Here is a 24,334-nt window from a genome sequence, read left to right as displayed (position 1 = left end):
CCGTAAAAGAAGTCAAGTTTGCGGTTGATCCTCTGATATAGAACATTATGTTTTTATGTTTAATTTTCTACTCAAACAGAGGAGACATACGTTTTGCACTTAATAACCTTGTCGTCTTACTCTTTGGTCTGAATCGTCCCACATAGGCAATGAACCTGGTCCCATGTGACCTTCCACAATAGTAATTCACCAACACTTGATCCAATTTTCCACCTTTTGGGTACTTTAAGTTATTACTCCGAAATGATCTTTCCCCATTATCTCTTCTGCACTGCATGTGTCACACGAGTTCTTACAGATTGTATCCTTGAAGCATCCAGTTCTTGATTGGGACTCCTCACACCAGAATTGCAATTGTTTTGAACTCATATACAACAAATCAATGTTCTTTGTACCAGAATGATTCATTACAAGATCACTGCAAAGAATCGCGTCCAGACGGCACACTCTTGCTATGGCCAGCTGTACAACTCTTTTAGGCTTTCAAAAATGGTGGTAAAACATGAGGGTCTTCAAGTCATTTCAGCTTGGATTCCTCTTGAAGGGTACCATCAATCTGTGTCTGACTTCTCCTGGAAACCCTCAAATCCCTCTGGAGTGGCTCGACTGCAGGTGCATTTAACTGTCAAACATCCTCTCCACTAAGACAAGACTTAATTCCACAGACATTGCAGTGTTGATCTCTGCCTGTTAAGTGCTTTCATCTTCCCGAACCCGGTTTGCTACCACAGTATTGGTCTTTCTAAGAAGCAGAAGTAATCTTAACTTGCTTCTCTTAGTGCTGAATTATCTGGTTGAATGTTATGGTATTATACAACTATATAGTATGCATGACTCCCACATGCTAACCGCTTTCTAGCCTTGAGGCAAATAGTCTGAAGTAGCAATTATCGTAACATATCTAATGAGATTGGAAAACTGACAAAAGATCTTGAATTACCTGATTACAAATATACAGTACAGAGTAAACGAATAAAAGCAAATGTTTCAGTCTAGCATCTTACAGTTTGAAATGTAGCTTATTCTCTAGATCTCAACCTCCAACATGACAGACAAATACAGGCACCAATCTGCGTTTCTAAGTTAGCTAGTTATTTATTTAGTTTCCAGCTTCAGATAGATAATTTGTTTGGGTGCCACCACTGCCTCCATTTTGTGTCCTGTGTGTCAGACTCAGAATGATTATTTCTCAACGGGTCTGCACAATAATAGGAATTCTAGCTCTCTATCTGACAGGTGAGAGTGAAAAAGTAGATCAAGTGGTTAAGCTCCAGTACACCGTCCTGTGAAGCCAACCGTACCACTGAGAAAGCAACTTTCATTATATAGCTGTGACAAATATCTGACCTTTTCTCAACATTTCCTGCTCTTGTTCCTGGCAGTCATCTGATGAAAATAAGATTAAGTGTCCAGTGAAGCTTTCTTTCTCACACCAGCATCATGCAACCCAGGGGATTTGGGTGTCGCCGATTTTAAATCTTCTCAACTGCCTGACTTGTCATTCATTAACTTGCAAATTCACGCCTCAATTATGTTCTCAATTCTAGCAATGCATTTGCTTCAGTAAAAGGTGTAACCCCCGTGAGTGTAGCTGTCAAACATTATGCCAATAATGTTAACACTTTCACACTGATTTTTAATATTCATTGAATATATTTGTGGCTTGAGCACAGGGATTCTTGGCTGATAATGACCACTATTCTCATTTGGCTTCCTCTCAGGTCGTTCCTTGTTCAGGCCACATCTTGAAGGGTGAACATGGTTCTCGCGGCGCTACAGGATGAGACAGGAGCACAAAGCCAGAGCTAATTAAAGGAAGCCAAGTTGAGCAGCCTTGTCTCACTCTCATTGACCTTTCTCAAAACACTGGCATTTTTGTCGGGCAAATCCTGGCAGATTCTACTGAAAACAGGCGTACCAAGAGGTAAACAAACACGGCCTCATTAGGTTGCACCAGACACTTTTCTATCATTCTGGTAATCTTGTGATATTCAGCCATTGCACGCAACCCCCCTCTTGTGATTTTAAGATTAAGGGAGGTTAATTATAGCGTTACTCTGGGCAATAAACAGTGAATCACGTTTTACTTGACTCAAAATAATGTATTTAATGTGGATAATTATATGATCCGCTCTATAGCCTACCTTTTATTGAGCTATATGATCACATTGAGCAATTTAGATGAAGACATCAAATTAGAATTAAGACATCATCCTGTATTTATGTTGATAAAAGCAATTTTAATATTAAGTACTTTATATACGGTAGTATACACTTTAGCTCTACTGAACATGACTTTGAATTGAGAATGAAATTTAACTGAAAGTCCCAGAAAGTTTGCAGTTGATGTCGACTGAATTTATTTTGAACTTCTGAAAGCAAACACAACACGTATCAATAAAATGACTCAACTATGGATACATTATTCACTTGAATTACTCGGGGAACAGTCCTTTAGGATTGAGGCCCCGACTGGAGGAAATGGTGTGTTGTTGTTCTTAATCAAGCAGTCTAGGCAGCTTAGGGAATGGATTACTGCAAAGACTTTCACCTGAAATGTTTCCCTTAGCACGTCAGCCTTGACAACATTCTGACCACAACCATCCGCAGCTCAAGATTAGCCACTGAACAGATAACTCACACTGTCAAAACTCAGAAGTGTCAGAGATTGAGTCATTCTCTTCGAGCTCAACAAGCAAAATGCCTCCAGCAACCGCTCGCTGTTCAACTGCTTCCTGGTCGATACATGATTCAGTGCATGTCTTTTTAAGTCAATGACAGAAAAAAAATCTGCATACCAGAACTCAACTTTTTTTAAATGTATTTATTTATTTATTTATATAAAAAAAGCAATCTTAGCTGAAACAAATAGTTGTACATATTAACATAAAACATGGAGCAATTACTCATAAAACAATGAATAATAAAATAACAATAACAAACTCTCATTCCTTTCCATTGTTCTCTCTGCATTCTTCAAGGAGGAGCTGCCGGCCATTCCATATTAGAGGTAAGACAGTAGCTTCCTGTGGATGTAGTTGAACAATCCTAAAGGGAAAAACTTCAGATCGTGTCAATATTCTCCAACTCCACTGTACCTACTGAAATTAAAAACAAAATAATAAATGTGCAATAAAGGAGAAAATAAAGAAATTAATAGAGAAATGGAGTTGGATCTAACCCCATTGTGCATTCACACTGTAACGATTAGAATGTTTTAAGTGAGCTTTTAGACCAATCTGACATATCTTTTTGTGTTTTACGTCCGTTAGACAGGAACTCAATAATTTCGGGATCTCATTAATTTTCTGCAATGCACCTGCTGGAACATGTCAGCAGCACATCTGCAGTGAGAGCCTCTTTCGTCTGGAGTGCGGCATAATCCACAGCGGCACCAGACGTTATTGTTCATGCAGCACCTTACTCTGGTGCCCAGTGCTTCACCATTCTTATTCAGAAAGAGGCCTTCTCCCAGATAACGCACCTCCCATCCACGCGCGCACGCACACACACACACGCACTCTCAAACTCGATCTCTTTTTCTCACAAAGGAGGAAATCAATGAAACCAAGGATCAATAGGACTCCTCCACTGCCAAGCCCATCGTCTCCTTTTTAAAGATGATGCAGTTCAATAGTGAAATAGCTGCAGTCAGACATCAATAGTTCCCACCAATTGGCAAAATACTTTATTAGCCCACCTCCAGTGACTCTGCTAAACCATCCTTTTTTATCGCTTTTATGATGTGGTTTGGAAGTATTAATGCTAAAATCAGTTCAGCAATGATTTTTCCATTTCGACAATTCAATTTACTTTTGTCATATTGCATTGAAAGAGTCCCAAGGTAGGGCTTCAAGCACTGTGATAAAATCCAATGCAGTAGCCTATCTTTAAAAATCTATAGATAAAAACGTTTATTGTCCATTTCAGCTTGTAATAGTCAAATCCTTTCTAATAATTATCAGTGCAATGAATATTCAAAATGAGCATAATAATGAACTGAATTTTTTTTTTTTAAATATGCCAGCTCAACAGCCACATTTGACTGTAACATTGCACCATAACATTCAACATAAGTCTTATTCATTATCTGTAACAATGCGATCCTCACAAAGTCACTGGAAGACATTCACCAACAGCAAAGGCAGTAATAGGTTATATAATGAAGCACTTTTGTGTGTGACACAAGTTCAAAGTTTTCCTATACACAAGATTTTTTCTTCTATTCTCATATAACATAAAGCAAGGAGAAAGATTAAAACTACTCATTTTACTTTCATTGCTAAGAAAATTGATATGATGCACCATCTCTGAGGCTTCTTTGCACAGCCTGCATTTGGGGTCCTGTCTAAAGTGGTAGACCCCCGACCTCGATTGATCTTGTGTTTAAGGTAGGGGTGTGAATTGCCTCGTACCTGACGATTCGATTCGTATCACGATTCACAGGTCACGATTCGATTCGATACCGATTAATCCCGATACGAATTTATAAGTCGATTGTTGCGATTTTTTTTCATTCAAATTTAGAAAATACTAATCAGTACGCTTGTAGAGTGTAAGATTTATATGAAAATGTATTATTTATTTATCTGAAATTTCAGTCTTATAGAGGTTGTAATCTGTTTCATGTTTGAACAGCATTAAAATAAAATATTAAGGCTTAATGTTCCGTTCATATAACATTCTTCCATGCTCGTTTTGTTGAATATTTTTCCATTAAAAATGGAAGTTTAAAAATCGATTCACACACACACAAAAAAAAAAAAAAAAGGCAATGATGATAAGACATTGAATCGGTAAGACTACCGAATGAACAATTCTGAGCTCTTAAAAAAATAAAAATAAAAAAAAATAAAAAAATAAAAAATAAAAAAATCGATTTTTTTTTTATTGAATCGATTCGAGAATCACGCGATGTAGTATCGCGATATATCGCCGAATCGATTTTTTTTTAACACCCCTAGTTTAAGGCCTGTTCTTGTGCTGCCATGATTAGTGTCTCCATGCTGTGTTTGATTCCAGCCTTTTCCAGCCACTGGTTTGTTTTCTCGATGTCAGCCACTTCCTCAATTTGTTGCTGATACATGCCATACAGGGGCTTGTCTTTCCATGACAGCCCATCTGGCTCCTTCTCCTTACTGGGCTTCTGCTGCCTGAGGCATTCATTAAGCAGGTCATCCATGGGGGCCATCATCGTGATTTATTCGTGGAGGGCTAGTGCTCATGACACTAGTCCGCTTTGTGGTTTGCCTCAGGATGCTGGACTTGGGGTGCCTTGCATCTTGTTAGGTAGGTATGCATTTGTGCTTGTAAGTTTACGCACCCTAGGGATAAACTTATGAGTTCACTTTGTGGCGAGAAAAAGGCTTCATGACCATCCTGCTCATTTTCAACCCGAATTATCTTGTATACCCAGTAAAAAGTTATCAAAGATTATATAAAGCACTCATTACCTTTAAGTATTTCAGTGAGCCAACTTACTTTTCTGCTTTTATCATGTAAAGCACCCACTACCACCACTATCTCCTCTGACAAGCGTGAAGATATTGCTCGTGAGTGATTGATGCCACCTTTATCATAGCCGCTTTTATCTCACCCAATTTCATCAGTCTCTCAAACAAATTTCCATACCTACTCATACTAACTGATGGGCTACTGCGAAAGACAATAAGAGCAAATATATACCCAAGCTTCTTGTTGCTTGGTGTCGCATACCAATTTTTTTTATTTTTTCCCCCAACATGGTTCAGTGAATTTAGTGCATTAATGTATGACATTATTGTGTTGGCCTCTTAACTTGAATTATAGTACTACATCCATTTCAAGGTGATGGCCTTGTCCTCCATTATGGCCTTGTATGTTTTCTCCCCCATTCTCATTACAGGCATAGAAATAAGACTGTACCGATCAATGCTCAACTCTTCACTTTAACCTTGGGATGTCATTAATGTCTGCACGTTAAACTGAGCTTGACTTCTGCTAATTTTGCCAAATGAGGATAGCACCCAAGTGGGTTAAAAGATAGATGTGAACCTGAGAAACATGTTTTTCTTATCCTCAGGATTCAAGACAGGTTATACAATTTAAATAAAGTCAGGATTGGCATTATGGAATAATTTTAATTTGTTGTCTCATAACACATTTGTAACTATATTTGCATCTATGGTATATTCAGTTGGAAGAGTATCTAAATGGTCTTGCAATTTTTTTAAAAACAGGAATTTGACTCTCTCTCTGTTAGGGAATATGTACCCACAATCAAATGTTTCCAATTGACTTGGCGCTGTTTTTCCTTTGCATTACAACCACTTAAAACGATGCTAAGAGGTTACGCCCATTTCAATTCTGTTGGCTGGGAGAAATATCTCGTGTGCCCAGCGGTTAGCACATCTGCCTCACAGTTCTCAAGTTTCTCGGCTCCGGGCTACCTGAGTGGGATTTGCATGTTCTTCCATTGCATATACTGCAGCTTCCTCATAATGAAAACATGCATGTTAGGTTCAATGAAGGCTCTAAATTACCCATAGATGTGATTGTGAGTGTGAATGATTGTTTGCATGTATATGCAGTCTGTGTCCTGCATTTGGCTGGCGACCTGAATAGTTTTTGTATGTTGTGATGAAAACGGCTAGTGTAAATTCCACTCTTACTGTTCTTAAGTTATCTCTGCGTTAGTATTTAGTTTACAAACGACAAGATAAGTCTGTAGGGGAATTAAAAACTCACAATAAATTTGTTTCTTCACAGATGATCTCTCCAAATTTGACCAACTATCACAGCATGCATCTTTAGCTCTCACATAAGGAAATGTTCAAGATTCCATTTTAGGACTTGCATCTCTATCATGTCACACCTCATAATGAGACACCTTACCTTTTTTTTTATCATATTCTTTTTTTATCATATGCTCTTTGGCACCCATACCCATCGTTGATTCCTTTTGCAATGTGTCTCTGAAAGCTGAAATCCAGATGGGGTGCCAATTGTCCCTATTGTTATTCTTGTGCTGCTGCTAGATCTGTTCATCACATGGATGAGCTCTTTCCGGCTGCTGTGTAGAAGACATGCATTATTACACTCAGAGAAGATCGCCGTTGGAATAATGTAAAATTTAATATTTCAATAGCAAGGAAAATCTATATTTAAAGTCTTAATTGATTTTACAGAGGGTGTTACAGAATTAAAGGAGGACTCAAATTATCATTCCCAGACTCTTTCATCAAGGGCAAAGATGTATTTAAAAAAGGATGTAAAACTGGCAGTTTTCTGAGATTGTATTTCCCCGAAGCAAGCATGATTACATGCTAGTTTGGAACATATAATTTTGAGAGTAAAAGCATACACTGGAATACATTTAGCTTAAAATATTACTGCTTTGGTGCAGAGTGATAAGTTAATGCTCCTGAAGTATGCAAGTCAAGTACACTACTCTACTTTGCTCTTCAACCACATTTTATGAATGTTGAGTGTCTTGTCTGGTGTTAGCCTTTAGCCCACATTTAACCCCTTATTTTAAGTCTAGTACCTGGTGTATCCAGTGACAATTTGATAGTCTATCTTTTCTAACAATTGTTTTTTAAGACTGACCAAGTTCCCATTGACTAGAGGCTTCTGTGACTGGCCTGTCAGTAAATTTAAGTCCACTACAGAACAGACTTTAAAATGAGTACTTTGAAATAAAGACTGCACTTGAAGACACTGAGGATTTTGTGGAAAAACTGGGGTGACACCAGAGAGACGAAACGTGTGTACTTGGCGTGAATACAGACGAGCCACACACTTTAAGACTGCCCGGAATGCATATACTTGTGCCATTAGCTTGACGATTGAGTGTTTTGATGGGCGGATTGAGATTGTGGCTTTGCTTGCTACAAGGATTGCAAAGACGTCCATACCATTAAGTCCCCAGTAGCACTCATTGAGTTGGATTTTTACATCAAATTTTAATGATGTAAGATGGAATGCGATGCTGATGAAGCTAAGGCTGTGAATACATTTATAGTTGAATAAATGTTTTCCCAGGCTTGAAAAGTAGGTCTTTTGAGAAATCATAGCAACCCCATACCCCTTAACGTTTCCACACCTCTTACTCCGCCTTCTCTTCCTCACCGCACCCAGCAGATTCAGATCTTGCAGCGAGTGAGTGAAAATAAATGAAGGACTTGTATCTAATTGAGGATGCAGCAGAAATTAGAGTAAGTAATAGCTAAGCAAATGAATCAGCAACCATAAATGTATGTAAATAGGTGGACACGATGCAATTATCATTCAAGTCCTTAGCATTCTTTTTAGCTCATGACAACTTGTAATTAGAAAGAGACAGACAGGTATGCATGTTGCTTTTGGACCGTAGTTCATAATTGGATGGATTCATAGTTATTGGCCTTTATTGTGTGAGAGCAGATCACAGGTTGGAACATTTGTAATCTCAGTATGGGGCAACTTTGACAAATGTACAGTTGGCTCCAGAAATATTTAGACGGTAACTACCTATGATTTTACTTTTATGCACTGGAATGAAATAAATCAATGGATTTAGATTAATCAATTAGGATGTTTTTCAAGTGTACTGTATACCGGTACTTTGTTTTAAATAGAGCAATTAAAAAAAAAAAAAAAAAAAAAAAAAAAGCTTACGGTATATAATTTTACCGACTCCTTGTTTTCAAAGAATCTGACCTCGTTTTTCAAAGAATCTGATTCCAGAGGAGAGGAATCTTTTTTTTTTTTTTTCCTTTTTGCTTGACTCTTTCTGAAAGTCTAATGTGGGTTTCCGGTTGATGAATGCTCCCAGTGGTTTGTACATCATTGTACATCTTCTGCATTCACTAACCCACTCTTCTTTGTGAATATTTACATCTACGTGCTCCACAGTATTCTTGACTTCTTCAGCAAGCAAATTATTTCTATGATTGTAATCCTATTTGTTTAATTTAGCTTTTACCCAATTGCATATTGGATTGCATAAGGAAGTTGGGCTACATTGAGGTTATCTATGACCATGCATTTCTAATTTACTGGAGGCAAATTTGTACTCGCTTTGTGACATATGAAACAACCGGCGTGGATGCATGTGTAAATAACACCCAAGGTTTCTCGGCTCATTTCATTGTGATTGACTGGCGCCCACACTTGAAAGGATATGAACCTTGGAGGGAGTGACAAGCCTTTTCTGCGTAATGCATTGTGGTCATCTTACAACTTCAGATTTGTGCTTACTGCCTGGAAAAAGCTACCATCCTCTGCCGTAGGAGCAGTTAATGAAGTGTGTTCCCGGGTCCCGCTTGCCACTTTGACGAAAAGTGCAAAATGGGAGCGATCTTCCTCCCGCTGGCCCAAGAAAAGACTGCAGAGGGAGATGCCAAAGATGAAGTGGATTTTTCTTCTTGTCAGGAGCAGTCATGTAGAAGCAAGCAACCTTCACCTTGCAGCTGTTTAACACTTTTAATTGTGGCTGCTTGCTGTGCTCACAAGGGAAGGTGGTTGTCTTGAAATTCTATCACATTTAATCTTTCCAGCAAATTATTGATGCTATATCAGGTGCAGGGTTACACTTTATAACTTTGCAGCATATTGATTTCAAGTTAACTCAGGATTTAGTGTTAGAAAACATTCCTTTGGAAGCAAATAACATTTCAATGGGGGTTCGTCCATCTTTACTGATGGACTAGGATTGTATGTTTGGAGAGTTTAATTTTGGGATAGTAGGTTTTATTTGCTTGTTTTTGAAGCTCTGGGCTCATGCGTCTAATTTATACAATCGATATATATGGTATATAATGTTCATGTATTGTTGACTTCCTTAAAATAATGGTCGAAATCTTTTTTTTTTTTTTCTTCAGTTGAATTAATTTGAATTAAATGATCTGTTTAACTGAGAATGTATCTGACATTTGCAAAGGTGGCTAACATCCTGGCTAGATGTTTAAGATGTAGAAAAAAAGTACAGGTAGATATTATTTTTGTGACATGTTATTTCAAGAGGGTAATGATATTGTATGCTGAATAATCCAATCATCAGTATTCTCATTCTCCCCACAGATGCATTAATTGCTCCAGACCCACTCCATCAATCAAAGTGTGCCACAGGGCTCCATACTTGATACCTTTTTTTTTTTTTTTTTTAAAATAATAACATCCCAGATTATCTCCCAACAAGGACCGACCTTTCACTCAATACTGTCAGCGACAACCATCTGTACATCACTACATCACTATCAAGCCATACTTGGGCCAATCCCATTCGGACTACTGGGATGATGCAGTCCTGCTGAGGGTGACCGGCAATTCCTTGGACAGGCTCACTGCGAACTCTGTTGCAAAGGTGCTTCTAAGTTTCATACTTCCACCTAGAAATCCTCCCATACATTTTCCTAGTACACACCACCAACTTCCTCCATCCCAAACCACACAGAAGCTTCGCTATCTGATGTTAGCGTCTCTCAAATAACATTAACGCTGAGCAGGATAAGTTGTAAAGAAAATGAATGAATGTATTCATTTGATAGTGTCAAACATGCATGATCTGATGGTTTGATGAAGTGAACAACAGAAGACGTTCTAACACAAGAACAGTTGAGCTCAGTGGTTGGTCATTAATCACTTATTCAGACAGTGTCACCCTGCTTGTGTCTTTGAGGCTACACTGCAGTCCAACAGTGAGGAATTTGCAGTCATCATTATCAAACACGTGTCTTTAGGCTCTGGCAAATTGGGGAATATAAGTGAGTGTGTCCAAAAATGGCAGCAAATAAAATATGGCATTGCATTTCGTGTATGATAAGTTCTATTTATATTAAGTGCAAAATCAGACTGTAAAAAACTGGTTGGTGTATAACATGACACCACTGTATGTATTTAAAAGAGCATTGATGCACTTCTTTTGTTTGGTTATTTTGAATGGCAAAAACTTCTGAGGTATCATCCATCCATCCATCCATCCATCCATCCATCCATCCATCCATCCATATCTAAAGTCTCAGTATAAATATCCATGGACAATAAAAACATAAATATGTTTATCTATGTGTGTATGTGTGTCTGTATTTGTGTGCACGCTTTTCAATTTTGGGAGTATTGAGCCTACATTCACCCAAAAGGCTTTCTATGACAATAGTGAATGAAAGCAGCTCCCTTTAAATGTTTGGATTACTATTTGTGACCAGCGAGTGTGTCATCGCTCTATTTTATCAGGCCATTTCACACTAGCTTGCATTCAATGAATATAATTCCACTTTATCATACATTTTACAGATAGCAGCCAATGATATGGCCACACCTTTTATAACACCATATCTCCACATTTGAGTCTCACTTTTCTCCTGAGCATTGCCGAGTTTAGTAGGTTTTGTAAGACTCCTGAATGAAATCCAGTTTATAGCGATGAGATTTGCTGCATGACCTTGCAGAGGTCACAGACTAAATAAATAAATATCACAATTGGAAAAATATGTTTCAACGTTAGATGTGCATTTTTAAATAATAGATAACTGTATATAAAATGCCCTTTAAAAAAAAAACACCTTCCAATATTCTTCTTTTGAGAAGTCCCACTTGTCTATATTATTCATTAAAATTGTGCAAGGATTACACACACATTCAAACCAACAAAAGAATATTGAATGTAAACTGCTGTTTGCAACTGTGTATACAGTTTACACGTTATTGGTATCCCTAAGGCAAAGACTGAAGATATTATTGTTTAGTAGAGTGTGGAAAAGAGCAACACGAAGAATTGGGGAATACTTTTTTCATCTTTCACAAATAAAGGGCATAGTGTTATTATGATCTCTTGTGATCTACTGACCCAATCCTAATGTTAGTTGTATTTGTTACAGAATTTTGTTACATTGTACACAGTATGCAGTGTATTACTGTATCCTGTGTGAACCCACTGCGCAAAGACACATTGAAAGGACGTCTTTTTAAGGTAATTCTTGTACGTCCAATCTCGGTCCGCTGAAGGTGCAGACTGTGACGCCAGATGACGTCTTTTTTCAACGTCTTCTGGACGTTCCGTATTTACGTGTTTTGGACGTTTCGTATTTACGTTTTCAGGACATCCAAATGAGGGCTAATGTAAGTCCAAATTAGATCATTATTAAAATAAAAATAATTTTAGACTGTTCTTGAAGGCTCATTTATTGCCTGACTTTATGTGTGTGACACAAACATCATCTCCCTGACGGGGAAGCGAACCCCACACCACCTGCATTGAAGGCAAGTGACGTAACGTAACCACTCCACCACCCGGAAGCACCTAAAAGCTTTGTCATGTTCTATGTGAATACCTGCATTAGATATATAATTCATAAAAATAAATAGCAATACATTAATACTAAATTGATTAAATAATATTGATAACAATAACATTGATATTTAAATCCCTGTGATGTCCAAAAAAGTCACGTATCCATGGTACAAATGGGGTCATAATTAGACGTCCAAAAATGGACTTAATTTGCACGTCGCTTAGTAGTCCAGCACTGGTCTTCGACCAACCGACGTAATACAGACATGATCTGCACGTCCACAGGACGTCCAATGTTTAGTGGGAACGCAAGTGGAGCACACTCACATGACAATGCAAATCTTAAACTGTACTTTTGCTAGCTTAATAATAAACAAAAAAAAAAAAAAAAAAATGAAACTTTGGCACAGGTCTTGTGACGTGCTTAATTTTGATGGGACATTAGCTTAGATTTCAATGTGCAATTTCACAAAATCACTATTTAGTCTGTTCAGAATGGATTAAACTTTTTTTTCTTTGTATTTGTTGACAAATGAGGCCTTGGGCGATGTTTACAAAACTCTTAACTGATTCAAACCAGTGAACGCAAACTGCTGAAATTAAAGCACCTGCCTAAATTGTTGTGCTGTTGCAAGTGTTGAATTGGCTAATAGAGCAACATAACAACCCTGCTGATGTTTATGTTGGCATTTTCATACAAATGTCACAGCTCCATTTATAAATACGAACATTTCAACATAACGTCAAGAAATCACGTCTTAACAATTGTGTAACCTTAAAATAAGCCACTTATCCTCGGTGTTAATAGTGGAAAAATGCTTCTGTTTTCCGTGGAGCAGAAACATTGGACTCTGGAGCAACGGAAAAAGGTCATTTGGAGTGAGTCGAGAACTATTCGGTTTCAGAGTGGTGGGTAAATCTTAGTAAGTAGAGAGGAGCTACTTTTTGTTGCCTTTTTGCCTAGCATGTATCTGTGAAGCTGGTGTTGTTATTTATACATTTGAACAGTGGAATTCATGTTTTTTTTTATTAATATTTGACCATTGTATTATGAATTATATCCTATTGACCATAACACAAATGTATACAGAGCACATACAGTAGAAAGAGGTTATACATCCATGTAGATCCTGTGATTGTGATGACAAATTTGAAGTTTGATGAAACTCCATTATTGAATTGCCATATAAAATTAAGGGCAATGCCATCATATTGGCAAGTATCATATGAAGCGAAAAAAAAAATATGAATGGGAAATCAATTGATACAATAATCCCTGGATCAAATGTCAATAAGGAGAGTGGCAATTTGCTCCGGGCTGTTTACTCGAGCTTTAAAATCTCACTTTTAATCAGATTTTTGGCACGTTAATGGTTTTCTCATGCATCATCTGTACAGGGTCATTATATAAGAGTCAATACAATCACTAAGCTCATTTTAGCTGGACATGCAAGCGGCTCTTTGCAGACCACACGCATATGATTCATTAATTCCTCGGAAATTAAATTCAGAGTTGCGATGTCCTTTTCCCTGTCTTCTAATCTAATAAACGTAATGACACACATTTCTAAATTCAATCAGCTTTAATCTGAGGGGGATACGGATGCTTTCAAGAGGAGCGGAAAAATGATTTCTATGACTGGAAAAGGATCTTTTTGAAAAAAAAAAAAAAAAAAAGAGACAAGATTTACTTTAGAAAGATGAATAATTACATCTCTCGGGCCCGTCAAGTGTCATGGAAATTTGTGTCTTTTAAATGTACCACTAACCACTATACAGTATGAGGTTTTTGTCGCGTGAAGTGTGGAATTACTTGACCTAAACACGGACAAGACACAGGAGGTGGCAAACAAAGACTCTTTATATCCAAAAATAGAAAGTAAGAACAGAAATCAGGGCTGGATTCAGATGGCCTTGACAAAAATTTGACTAAGAACCTTGATGCAGAACTCAAAAGTACGAAGTAGAACGATGGGGAAACTTCGATGTGCTGAGAGAATCTTGGTGAGTGTCATTCAGTAACTCTTGGCCGACAATGCATAGTTCTATATGACAGAATAAAAGCCTATATGTTAAAATAAGAGTGAGTCATTATAAGGGAGTAAAATAGAAACTTGTTTGTTGAATTTATTACAATGCTGTTTAGAGCCTAGAGCGTGACGTCGACTAGTCACTAATCACATGCTTTTGATTTGACAAGGAGGCAGAGCTGCTTGCAGCTGCAACAAACGAGTGCACGGAATGAAATTACTCCAACACCTTAATTGATTAAATTATTTCTGAATGTGTAGTTATGTTAAGTGAGGGAGAACAAATAAAGGGGGAGGGTGGGAATCATGGCTCAAGCAGGGTTTAAAACAAGTTTTAGGCCCACACTGTCAAGTTGAAAGAGCTCAGTGAATGATTATTTGCAAACGACCCACCATGCAGAACCCACAGCTGTTGTGGGCCCAGAACGAGGAGAGATGCTCCCTGGTTTAGGGTTCAGGGATTTAAAAAAAATAAAATGTCCTTGTTTTTGTAAATCATCTTGGTTTTCTTTGGTCTGTGAATGTTCCAAACTCATTTACCTGGTTATGCGACTCAACCACTCATTTCCTGGAATCGAGCGGGCACACAAAATATTTCATGCAAATGCACAATTTATGGGTTTTCTTCTGAAAATGCGACCACATCATGAATATACTTTCCGGTCTTTTTGTTTTGTTTTTTTTGTTTACCGTGCCCTGTGTTTGTGTTTCCTCTGTCTGTATTTCTGCTTATTTTACATTTTTAAGCCTAAATATAAACAGACATATTATGTACTTCAAAGACCATCACCTTTGACTGAAGTATGTAATTTGTTCCTTAACTGCAGTATAAACTTTCTACCAGAAAGGGGACTCACGGAGTCTAACATGGTCATGCTTGCTTTTGTCATTTGCATTGGTATAAAATACTATTAATTTGATAAAAGGTAAAAGTGATGTTTAAAGTTCTTTTATCCATTTCATTAGTAATTTAGATTGCTTTCACATTTTTTTTTTCTCTGTACGTTAAACTATAATTATTCAAGATAAAATATACTATTGTTTCTAAATTTGTGGGTGTCTGGAACTGTTTCATTGGAATTAGAATATTACTTTGGTTTTTGTACAACTTCTTGGAATGAATTAAGGTTCCGATATACATCAAGTTTCCAATTTTTGGTCAACATGAAACATAGCCTGAGCACATGTCTAATATGTGGCTAATTAAAACAACAATAAAACAAATACCGTATTTTCCGCACTATAAGGCGCACCTTCAATGTATGACATATTGTCAAACTTTTTTCCATATATAAGGCGCTACAGTAAAGGCTGGGGTTACGCTATGCATCCATTAGATGGTGCTGCGCTAAAGGGAATGTCAACAAAACAGTCAGACAGGTCAGTCAAACTTTATTAAGAGATTACAAACCAGCTTTCTGACAACTCCATTCACTCCCCAAAATGAATAAACAGATTTTATTTTTTCTGAGGTAAAGTATTAGTATTAGCTGGCGATCCAAGATGGCGGGATCTTCTGCGCATGCGCGTCACCGATCGTGCAGGGTCACCGATAGCGTCTTGACTGCGAGACCTGTTGCGGCTCAATATTGATCCATATATAAGGCGCACTGGATTATAAGGCGCATGGTCAGCTTTTGAAAAAATTGAAGGCTTTTAGGTGCACCTTATAGTGCGGAAAATGCGGTAATCACTTCTGTCCAAATGAACACACACATCTTTCTGCTTGGAGACATTAGAACAGACAAAACCTGTATTATTTTTTTCACAATTTAAATCAGTTCATAATTACCTTACTAACAGGTTTGAGAGATTTTCTACTCTATTGATGAATAATTAGAGCACACTTTATACCATTTCTTTCTTTTCTGAAATCAGCCCATTTTAGGGTCTGGCCCTTTCTCATGGAAGTTAGACAAACTCATTTGGCTTTGACATAATTGTGCTACAGCCACTTGAAAGTGGCTTTATCACTCTGGAAATAAGCTGCCAAAATGGTCGAGAAACTCAGTATTAGGGTGTTTATCAGATAAACAATCCCCACTGTAAAATAACAGAGGGGCAGAAGTGCAGAGCAACTTTTCAGACATTTTCAGAAAGGAAAATACATTTTTTTTTTTAACTTGTTTCACGTTTGATGGTTGGGCAGGCACTCCAAGGACATAATATATGGTATACGAACAATTTCCTGACCACATTTAAACTCCATTGCTAACTCTAACACTAACCAAAACAGCAGCACTTACTGATGTACGTACAAAGTGTCAAATAAAATCATGTGTGGAGTCTTTCCATCTGCCTCTCTCAACAACGAGGATCATGCATTATGTGGATACATGTCTATTTCTATCAGTTTCGTGCGTGTCCATTTTTATGTTCCACTTAGTATGTGCTGTCATATATTTCCGGCCAGTCTGCCCCTTTCAAGCCTGTCTTAGTTCTTGCCATTTCTTACGATTTTCACTATGATAGTCCTCAGAGGATATAGTGATTCACACTTGGCTTCCGTTCACGACACGTGACTTCTGCTGAGTGTGGATAGTTGTCTGCCTCAATATGTGCCCTGCATGTGATTGACTGGTGACCAGTCCAGGGTGTAGTCTACCTTCTATCTATCTATCTATCTATCTATCTATCTATCTATCTATCTATCTATCTATCTATCTATCTATCTATCTATCTATCTATCTATCTATCTATCTATCTATCCATCCATCCATCCATCCATCCATCCCAGCAGCTAAAGTGTTCAAAAGTGACCTTGGGAAAGGTGTGTTTGCACACTGTAATTCATCAGTGCAGTTTTTGAAATAAGAAGTTAGTATCTCAATAGTCTTGTTTGTGTGTGGACACCGAGGCGCTGTCCAAGGTGCTGCATGCAGCCCCTCCCCATGCACGAGGGAGTCACGTGGATCGCTGTGTCTGTGGCAGCTCGCAGTCCGTGAACGAGCTCAACCGGGAAAGCACACTGCACCTCTCCACTTCTACCAAAACTGGATTCTCACTGTTTTGCTCTTCAACTGAAACCTCCGTTTTTTCCCCCAGCGTTGTTTTTAATTTCTATTTCTTAACGTTTTTTGTTTTTTGTTTTTTTAAGCTGAGGACACAGTGAAAGGAAGCACGTTGAAGGTAAATGCCACCTCAATTTAACTAGACTTAAGTGTGAAAGTCTACTGGCGCGTATTTTCAGCACATATTTGATGGATGTGAGATGGTCAACGTGTTTTTGAGGTGTAGTCTCCGTCCCCCCCCCATGTTCATTTTGCGCTAACTATTTAGGTCCGGTACAAGTGTACGGAGCGCAAAGGTGATAATAGCGCAACATTTGATTCCCCTCTCCCGTCTTCCACACTTGCATAAGATTTCAAACATAAATACATTTATATGTAAAATAAAATAACACCTCATCGTCTACTGCAGGATGTAAAGGTATGAGGTGCTGAGTGTGCCGTCGCTTTGGGAAAGGAAAAAAACAAAAACACACACACACAAAAAAAAAAAAACAACGCGCATGATGAGCATCGGAATGAACTGTTTACTAGTTAACACCATTTTCAAAAACAACGTATTATGACGCATTTTCATCCACGTTGCCGTGAATGTGGGTACATCTGAGACTCTTGAGATACGCTAAGTGGTTTCATCTTACAAGTAGCAAATTGATGCAAATGCAATGAGCGCATTTCGTTACACAAATCGACTTTGTGAGCTAATGACGCACTTTTTCTTCAATATGCTTTTGGTTGTTGTTGTATTCCAAACGCCATTCGCTTTGTTTAAAAAGGGTTGCTTTTAGAGCGAGGTAGAAGTTAATGCAGAAAAGCTCGGTTCCATTATAAATATAGGTTTTCTAATGGGCTTATCATAAAGTGTGTCTAAGAAAAGTCTACTACTGTGCATCGTAATTGCTTTTTTTTTTTTGCAATTATCTTCATGATCTGTTTTATTTTCTGCATCATACATGTGAATGATGAGTAAGGGTGTCACGGAATTGGAATGAGAAAGAAGTCGCGCATCGAGGACGAGAGCTGGGTTAAAATACATCACAGCAAACTATAGCAATCTTAAAAATACCATTTAAAAATGCCCCCTAGCGGCAGAGAGTAGTTAAGGGATGATTTAAGGAAGAGCTGATTGGATGCTTACTAAGTGCTGGGAGGGGATACTGTGACATCGTTCCTGCATCTTTGATTTTCTTTCTTGCCTTGTTGCAGTATTTCAGAGTCACTCAAAAGTAATTGAGTCGAGATAAACATTTTTTCTTTAAGACATATTCCACTATGATGGCACTCCTATCAGGCAGTTTGTTTGTGTTTCCAAACAACGAGTCTGTTCAAATGTCAATCCATGCATCCATCTGTCTTTGCTTGTCATCATTCGTCACAGTGAGGTGGGGTTTAAACCAGATGATTTTGGATAATGTGTGAGTTACACCTTGGACTGGTCGGGCACCATACATGAAAAAAATAAAATAAAAATCAATTTGAATTATTCTGTTCAAGGTTCAAACTGTTATCATAAAACCTTCAGTAACAGCAGTTCAACATGAACGTTCATACAAGTGTAAAAATAAGTGAACCACTGTAAAATATGTAGAAGATGAAAGTGGAGGCCATGCAGTTGACTTGACAAAAAGTTCAGGGAGCGCGCCCATGGTGTCATCTGCATGTCTTAAAAAGTTAAACAAGTAACTAGCTCCCTATTTTTTTTTTTTTTTAACAATTTCAAAATATTTGAAATGTAAAATTTTCATTTATTTTAGTTTTAATTTATTTTTATGTATTTTTTTTATTTTATTTTTTTTTAATCCAGTCAACATCTCATAAATTTAACAATTTAAATACATAGAATATTTTCTTAAAGTGGCGGCACGGTGGTCGAGTGGTTAGCACGTCCGCCTCCCAGTTCTGAGGACTCGGGTTCGAGTCCAGGCTCCGGCCTTCCTGGGTGGAGTTTGCATGTTCTCCCCGTGCCCGCGTGGGTCTTCTCCGGGTACTCCGGTCTCCTCCCACATTCCAAAGACATGCATGGCAAGTTAATTGGGCGCTCCAAATTGTCCCTAGGTGTGCTTTTGAGTGTGGATGGTTGTTTGTCTCTGTGTGCCCTGCGATTGGCTGGCAACCAGTCCAGGGTGTCCCCCGCCTACTGCCCAGAGCCAGCTGAGATACGCTCCAGCACCCCCCGCGACCCTTGTGAGGAATAAGCGGTCAAGAAAATGGATGGATGGATTTTCTTAAAGTTAAGAGTTTTAAATGGATCTATTATGGGCTATCAGGTAAAAAAAAAAAAAAAAGGCAGATGCCAGTATTCATCAAAATGCTGAATATCCGTGGCCAATAATTGGCCCATCCATGAATCGGTTTATCCCTCAATTCACAGTGATGAATGTGCAAAGGGAAACTATTGCTTTGCTTTGAATGTGGCTCGATTTACTGTTGCTTTGAATGTCTTGTACTGAGCAGCCAGGACAGAGACAAGTACTGCTTTGTGTTCCATTTCTGGTTCAATGATTATCATTACCTGTCAACCAATACCCATTTCTCTTATACAACTTATTGTTTCTCTAATTGTGCATTATTTAAAGGCACAGGCAACTGCTGAATTGACATTTTGTTTCCTTTGCAGAGAACTCGCTTGGACGGACAGACTGCCTCTTTTGACGAGCTCATCAGCCAGTGTGTCTCCATATGGCTTATTTTCACTTTGTTAGAGAGGATGCGGGGTGAAAAGCCCACAGCAAGCCTCGCAGTTACCAGCCAAAACCACGTTGGCATGAACATGAAGATTAAGGCTGCAATCTCAACTCGTGTGAAAGCGTGCATTCCCTAACTGGCATCAGGGGGAGCTCTTCCATGATCACAAACAATTTGGATGTTTGAAGCACTGTTAGTTTGCTTTCCAGCGCCATGGCAGAGAGGACCTTGAAACACATCAGATTATTTTGGCGCAAACAACCCCGGCAGCGTTAATATTTTTGTCCCGAGAAATAAGTGCTAACTGTTAAAAATCAAATATTGGTGCTTCGATTTGTTTGTTGTACAATGAGACCCTTAATTGCCTGCCTCTTCTCTGTCACAGTCAGCTCAATATACTTATTACTTAATCAAAACATCCTATAAATACATTTAGCAATCCAAAAAGATTAGTGTTCCCACAATGGTTGTACAAAAGCATCACAGTGCCCATTTGATTTGGGTCGGGCTGCTCATTTGTGGCTATGTAGAAGTTGGCACTTGTCTGGAGTTTACAGGTGCACAGGGACAGTGGGCTCGCTTCCCAGTTTGGAATGCGTGCTGCGAAAGTGAAATGAGCTTCAACATGAAAACAAAGAGCTCCCACGGGCTGCTGGTTTACTTTGACGACGAGGGATTTTGCGACTTTTTGGAACTCCTCTTACTCAACGGGAAACTCAGCCTTCGTTTTTCCATCTTCTGTGCCGAGCCCGCCTCGGTGATATCCGACACGGCGGTCAATGACAGCCAATGGCACGCCGTCACCGTAAGGAGAAACTTTAAGAACACGACCCTGATGGTGGACGATGAGATCAAATGGGTGGAAGTGAAGTCCAAAAGACGGGATATGACCGTTTTCAGCCATTTGTTTGTCAGCGGGATCCCGCCGGAGTTGCGATCGGTGGCGTTGAGGCTCACGTCCGCCGCCATTAGGGATCAGCCGCCTTTCACCGGTTGGATAACGGACATAAAGGTCAACAACACAGCATCTGTCATGGTGGACAGTGAAGGGGTCGTGAAGGACTTGTGCGGTGCCGCTAACGTGTGCTTAAATGGCGGAGTGTGCAGTTTAATCGACGAAAAACCCACCTGTGACTGTTCTCAGACTGGATTCCAAGGAACGGACTGCAGTGAAGGTAAGAAGACATCTGTATCCACTTTGACTGTACAAAATGTCTTCTGTAAAAAGCCCCGCTCTAGACACTGAGTGATTTTTGAAAATTCAAACTCCCTTAACATACTTTAAGAAGTGAAACAATCCCCTCCTCTATTTAGCGAAGGCCATTTGTTTGTTCCAGTAATGGGATGTGTGCCATTGATCTGCTGTTGTTCGGAATGAGCGGATCTCCTGCTAGGCCTCATTAGGAAAACATGCTGGTGCTCTCCATCCCCAAAGGTCTTCTTCCATTCCTAACCTACAGGTCTGCCGGGATCAGTTGACCTATGAAATTAACCCCCCAATGGCTTGCCTCAGATGCAAAAACCACAAGCCTGATGGAGTAATAGTCTTAAATACTCTTATTTTCTTAATAAATACAATAGTGTAAGGTGCGTAGCATTAGATAAAATGATTTTCATGATTAGGGAAGTTTGATATCAATTTGAGTCGTCACCAATACCGGTACCACTACTAATTTTGATACGTAAAATTTCCAAAAGACACAGCAATAGATCATTTTAAACAAAAACCTATACTGTATATCCCAATATAGTATTTTCCTTAAAATTGCATGAAATTAATGGGAATTTTCTATTATCGTTTGCTATTTCTACACACATTCCTACAGAAATTGCATCTTAATGGCCATCTGTCAAACATGGGTTTTCCTTTAGTTCTAAATTGTAAAATGGCCACAAGAGTATCGGCACCCACCACGAGTCAAGCCAAGGCATTTCTTTAAAACATGTGGTATGAGCCCCTACTAGTGTACACAGCATTCTGATTAATATTGGGGTTTTTTTGGAATATAAATTAAGTCCACCTGTTTTTATCCATCTTAGGGGGCGGCCTTTTTGCCACTGTCAGTCGACTGAAAATGACATCACAGTTGCGCAGGGCTCTGGTAACAAACAATCACGACTTAGCTTCAGAAAAACATGTGGACCGTGATTGGCCGTTTGCCCTGAGCAACTGTGTGAACTGTAAATTTCAGTCGACAGCAGTCGGCAAAATGGCCACCAACGGAGATTGGTAAAAATGGGTGGATATTGATGCTTAGCTCATATTCTACAAATGCAATATTTATCAGAATACAGTGTTTAGATGAGTAACATTTTTGAGTTGACTTCAACCTTTAAAACAAGGGCTAATATCAGCATAGATACCTGGTATGGATATTCACTCATTCCTAGTCATGATATTGTCAATGGTTTGTCTACAATAACGCGAGTAAGAATCCAAATACTGTCCCATACTGTACCATTGTTTTGGCTACTACACATTTTGACACCGTTAGCGACATCATTTCTCAATGGATCCCAAGCCAGGGGAAAAAATGTTCTTATTAGGTGGACCTCGGATTTCTGTCTATATGGACCCAGACCTGTTAGTTTTGTAACACTAATCATCATCCATAATGGAGTATGTGGGTTACGTTGTCAAACAATCAAGAGCACTTTTGCTTTTAAAAACAAGCATTTACAAAAATAACATGAATTCAACAAATATTGCATTAGTAAAAATAATATCACATTTGTATTCAGAATGGATAAGTACTTGCATTTGCCCATCCAATAGACTTGCATGTCCATCAAAGGAGAGCTTTTGGATAGAGAAAGCAATGATGCATGATGACGTCATCGCCTGTAACATCCGATCTGATTGCTCCGATGCTAACCTAATGTTGTTTTGCGGTGTGCACGGATTGTACGAGGCCCTCAATTCACTTGGTACTTTTCAGGGCTTTATATTCTGAACATATGTTCCTATTAGTCATATTTAATGTTTGGATGTTAATTTTCCTGTAGGCTCGTTAGAGCATGTAATAATTTGTTAACAATAAGCTCATTAGGTCACGTTTGATTGACCTGTAGCTGCAGCCCAAGTTGCTCTCACTGGATTGCCAATAGTTAGTGAGGCATATACAACTAATTAAAATGAAGTCTACATGTTTGACTTCAGCAACATGAGTGAACCTTGTGAACTGACATCATGGATTCATGGGGCTGTGGATTATGTACGTTTCAAGTCAAAGATTTTTTTCAGCTAATTTTACATCTTGAATGGTTATATAATGTATTAATTATATGTAGGATCACTTTTTTTTTTCTGGTAGTAGTTTATTACTGTAGATTGATTTTGGGCATTAGGATGCATTTGTACAAAATTTAGAGGTGATATATATATATATATATATATATATATATATATATATATATATATATATATATATATATATATATATAACGTTACTTAATACTATTGGAGAGACAAAATAAAAATTCAGATTGATCAATAGATAGCCCTGTGTAAAGATTTCCCACGATTTTGTCTTTTTTTTTTTTTTTAATTCCTGTAACATTAAACCAAATCAGTAAAATATAATTTAAAGCCACAAAATTATGTTTTGCAATGATTGTGTCGATCCATGTATATGTCTCATGCAGCAGACACATTGATAAACACAAATACCCGTGCTGTGTCTGTACCTTACCCAAGCAATCTCATCGTTATGCAGCTCTGCTTACCTTTTGGCTTTCCGACAGTGTTGTCCTGCTGTGGCTTCACCCAGCCTACCTTCCAAGTCATGTGCAAAGAAACTTGGTGCAGGCGTGGTTATTATGGAAATTAGGTGGGCTGTGATGCTCAAATAAGCAGACAACAACATATTTAATTTGTCACATTTGATGGGTCAGCAAGTATTCCAGAGCCCAACTGTTTGCATATAATTCATTTAAAAAAATACATTGTGCATAAAATGGTAAATAATATGTTAAAAAAGGACAGTATAGATAATGTTATGATTCAAAAACGTATAATACAGAAAAGGTAGCAGTTTGTTTTTCTTCTAATCCAGTCACAGCACTGCAAAATGTACAGTTCTCCGAGATTCCCACAGGCTGACATTTGACAAAATAATGCAGGTTATTGAACGCATTCAACAAATTTGACATTTGTTATGACCAATTCAGAATTCTCTGGCATATTTTCTCCTATACAGTATGGTTACAAAACATTAATTTCCGCTTGCTTTATCACCAACCAACTGCTGAAAAGAAAAAAAAAAAAAGGATGTGCATTGAAATTCACAGCACTCACTAAAAATTGAGACACGAGCTGGCGTTTTGAACCAAATATTGAACAATAGCGGCTTACAATTATG

General features: G+C 38.3%; 1 protein-coding gene across 24 annotated transcripts in view; it reads left to right on the top strand.

The window, feature by feature from the left end:
• The first annotated feature begins 17,209 nt into the window (after positions 1–17,209).
• The window catches only part of LOC144001554 (neurexin-1a-like), a 235,382-nt gene continuing 228,257 nt past the window's right edge, over positions 17,210–24,334 (top strand). For all 24 annotated transcript variants that reach the window (XM_077495998.1, XM_077495997.1, XM_077496006.1 and 21 more), the window contains exons 1-2: positions 17,210–17,409; positions 19,906–21,148. In XM_077495998.1, coding sequence (XP_077352124.1) covers positions 20,437–21,148 — 712 coding nt within the window. In that variant the 5' untranslated portion in view covers positions 17,210–17,409; positions 19,906–20,436. The remainder of the gene's footprint in view (positions 17,410–19,905; positions 21,149–24,334) is intronic.

This window comes from Festucalex cinctus, chromosome 14 (assembly GCF_051991245.1).
Source record: "Festucalex cinctus isolate MCC-2025b chromosome 14, RoL_Fcin_1.0, whole genome shotgun sequence".
Taxonomy (NCBI): Eukaryota; Metazoa; Chordata; class Actinopteri; order Syngnathiformes; family Syngnathidae; genus Festucalex; species Festucalex cinctus.
Note: the sequence above shows the minus strand (reverse complement) of the source record. Positions and strands in the feature narration are given on the sequence as shown.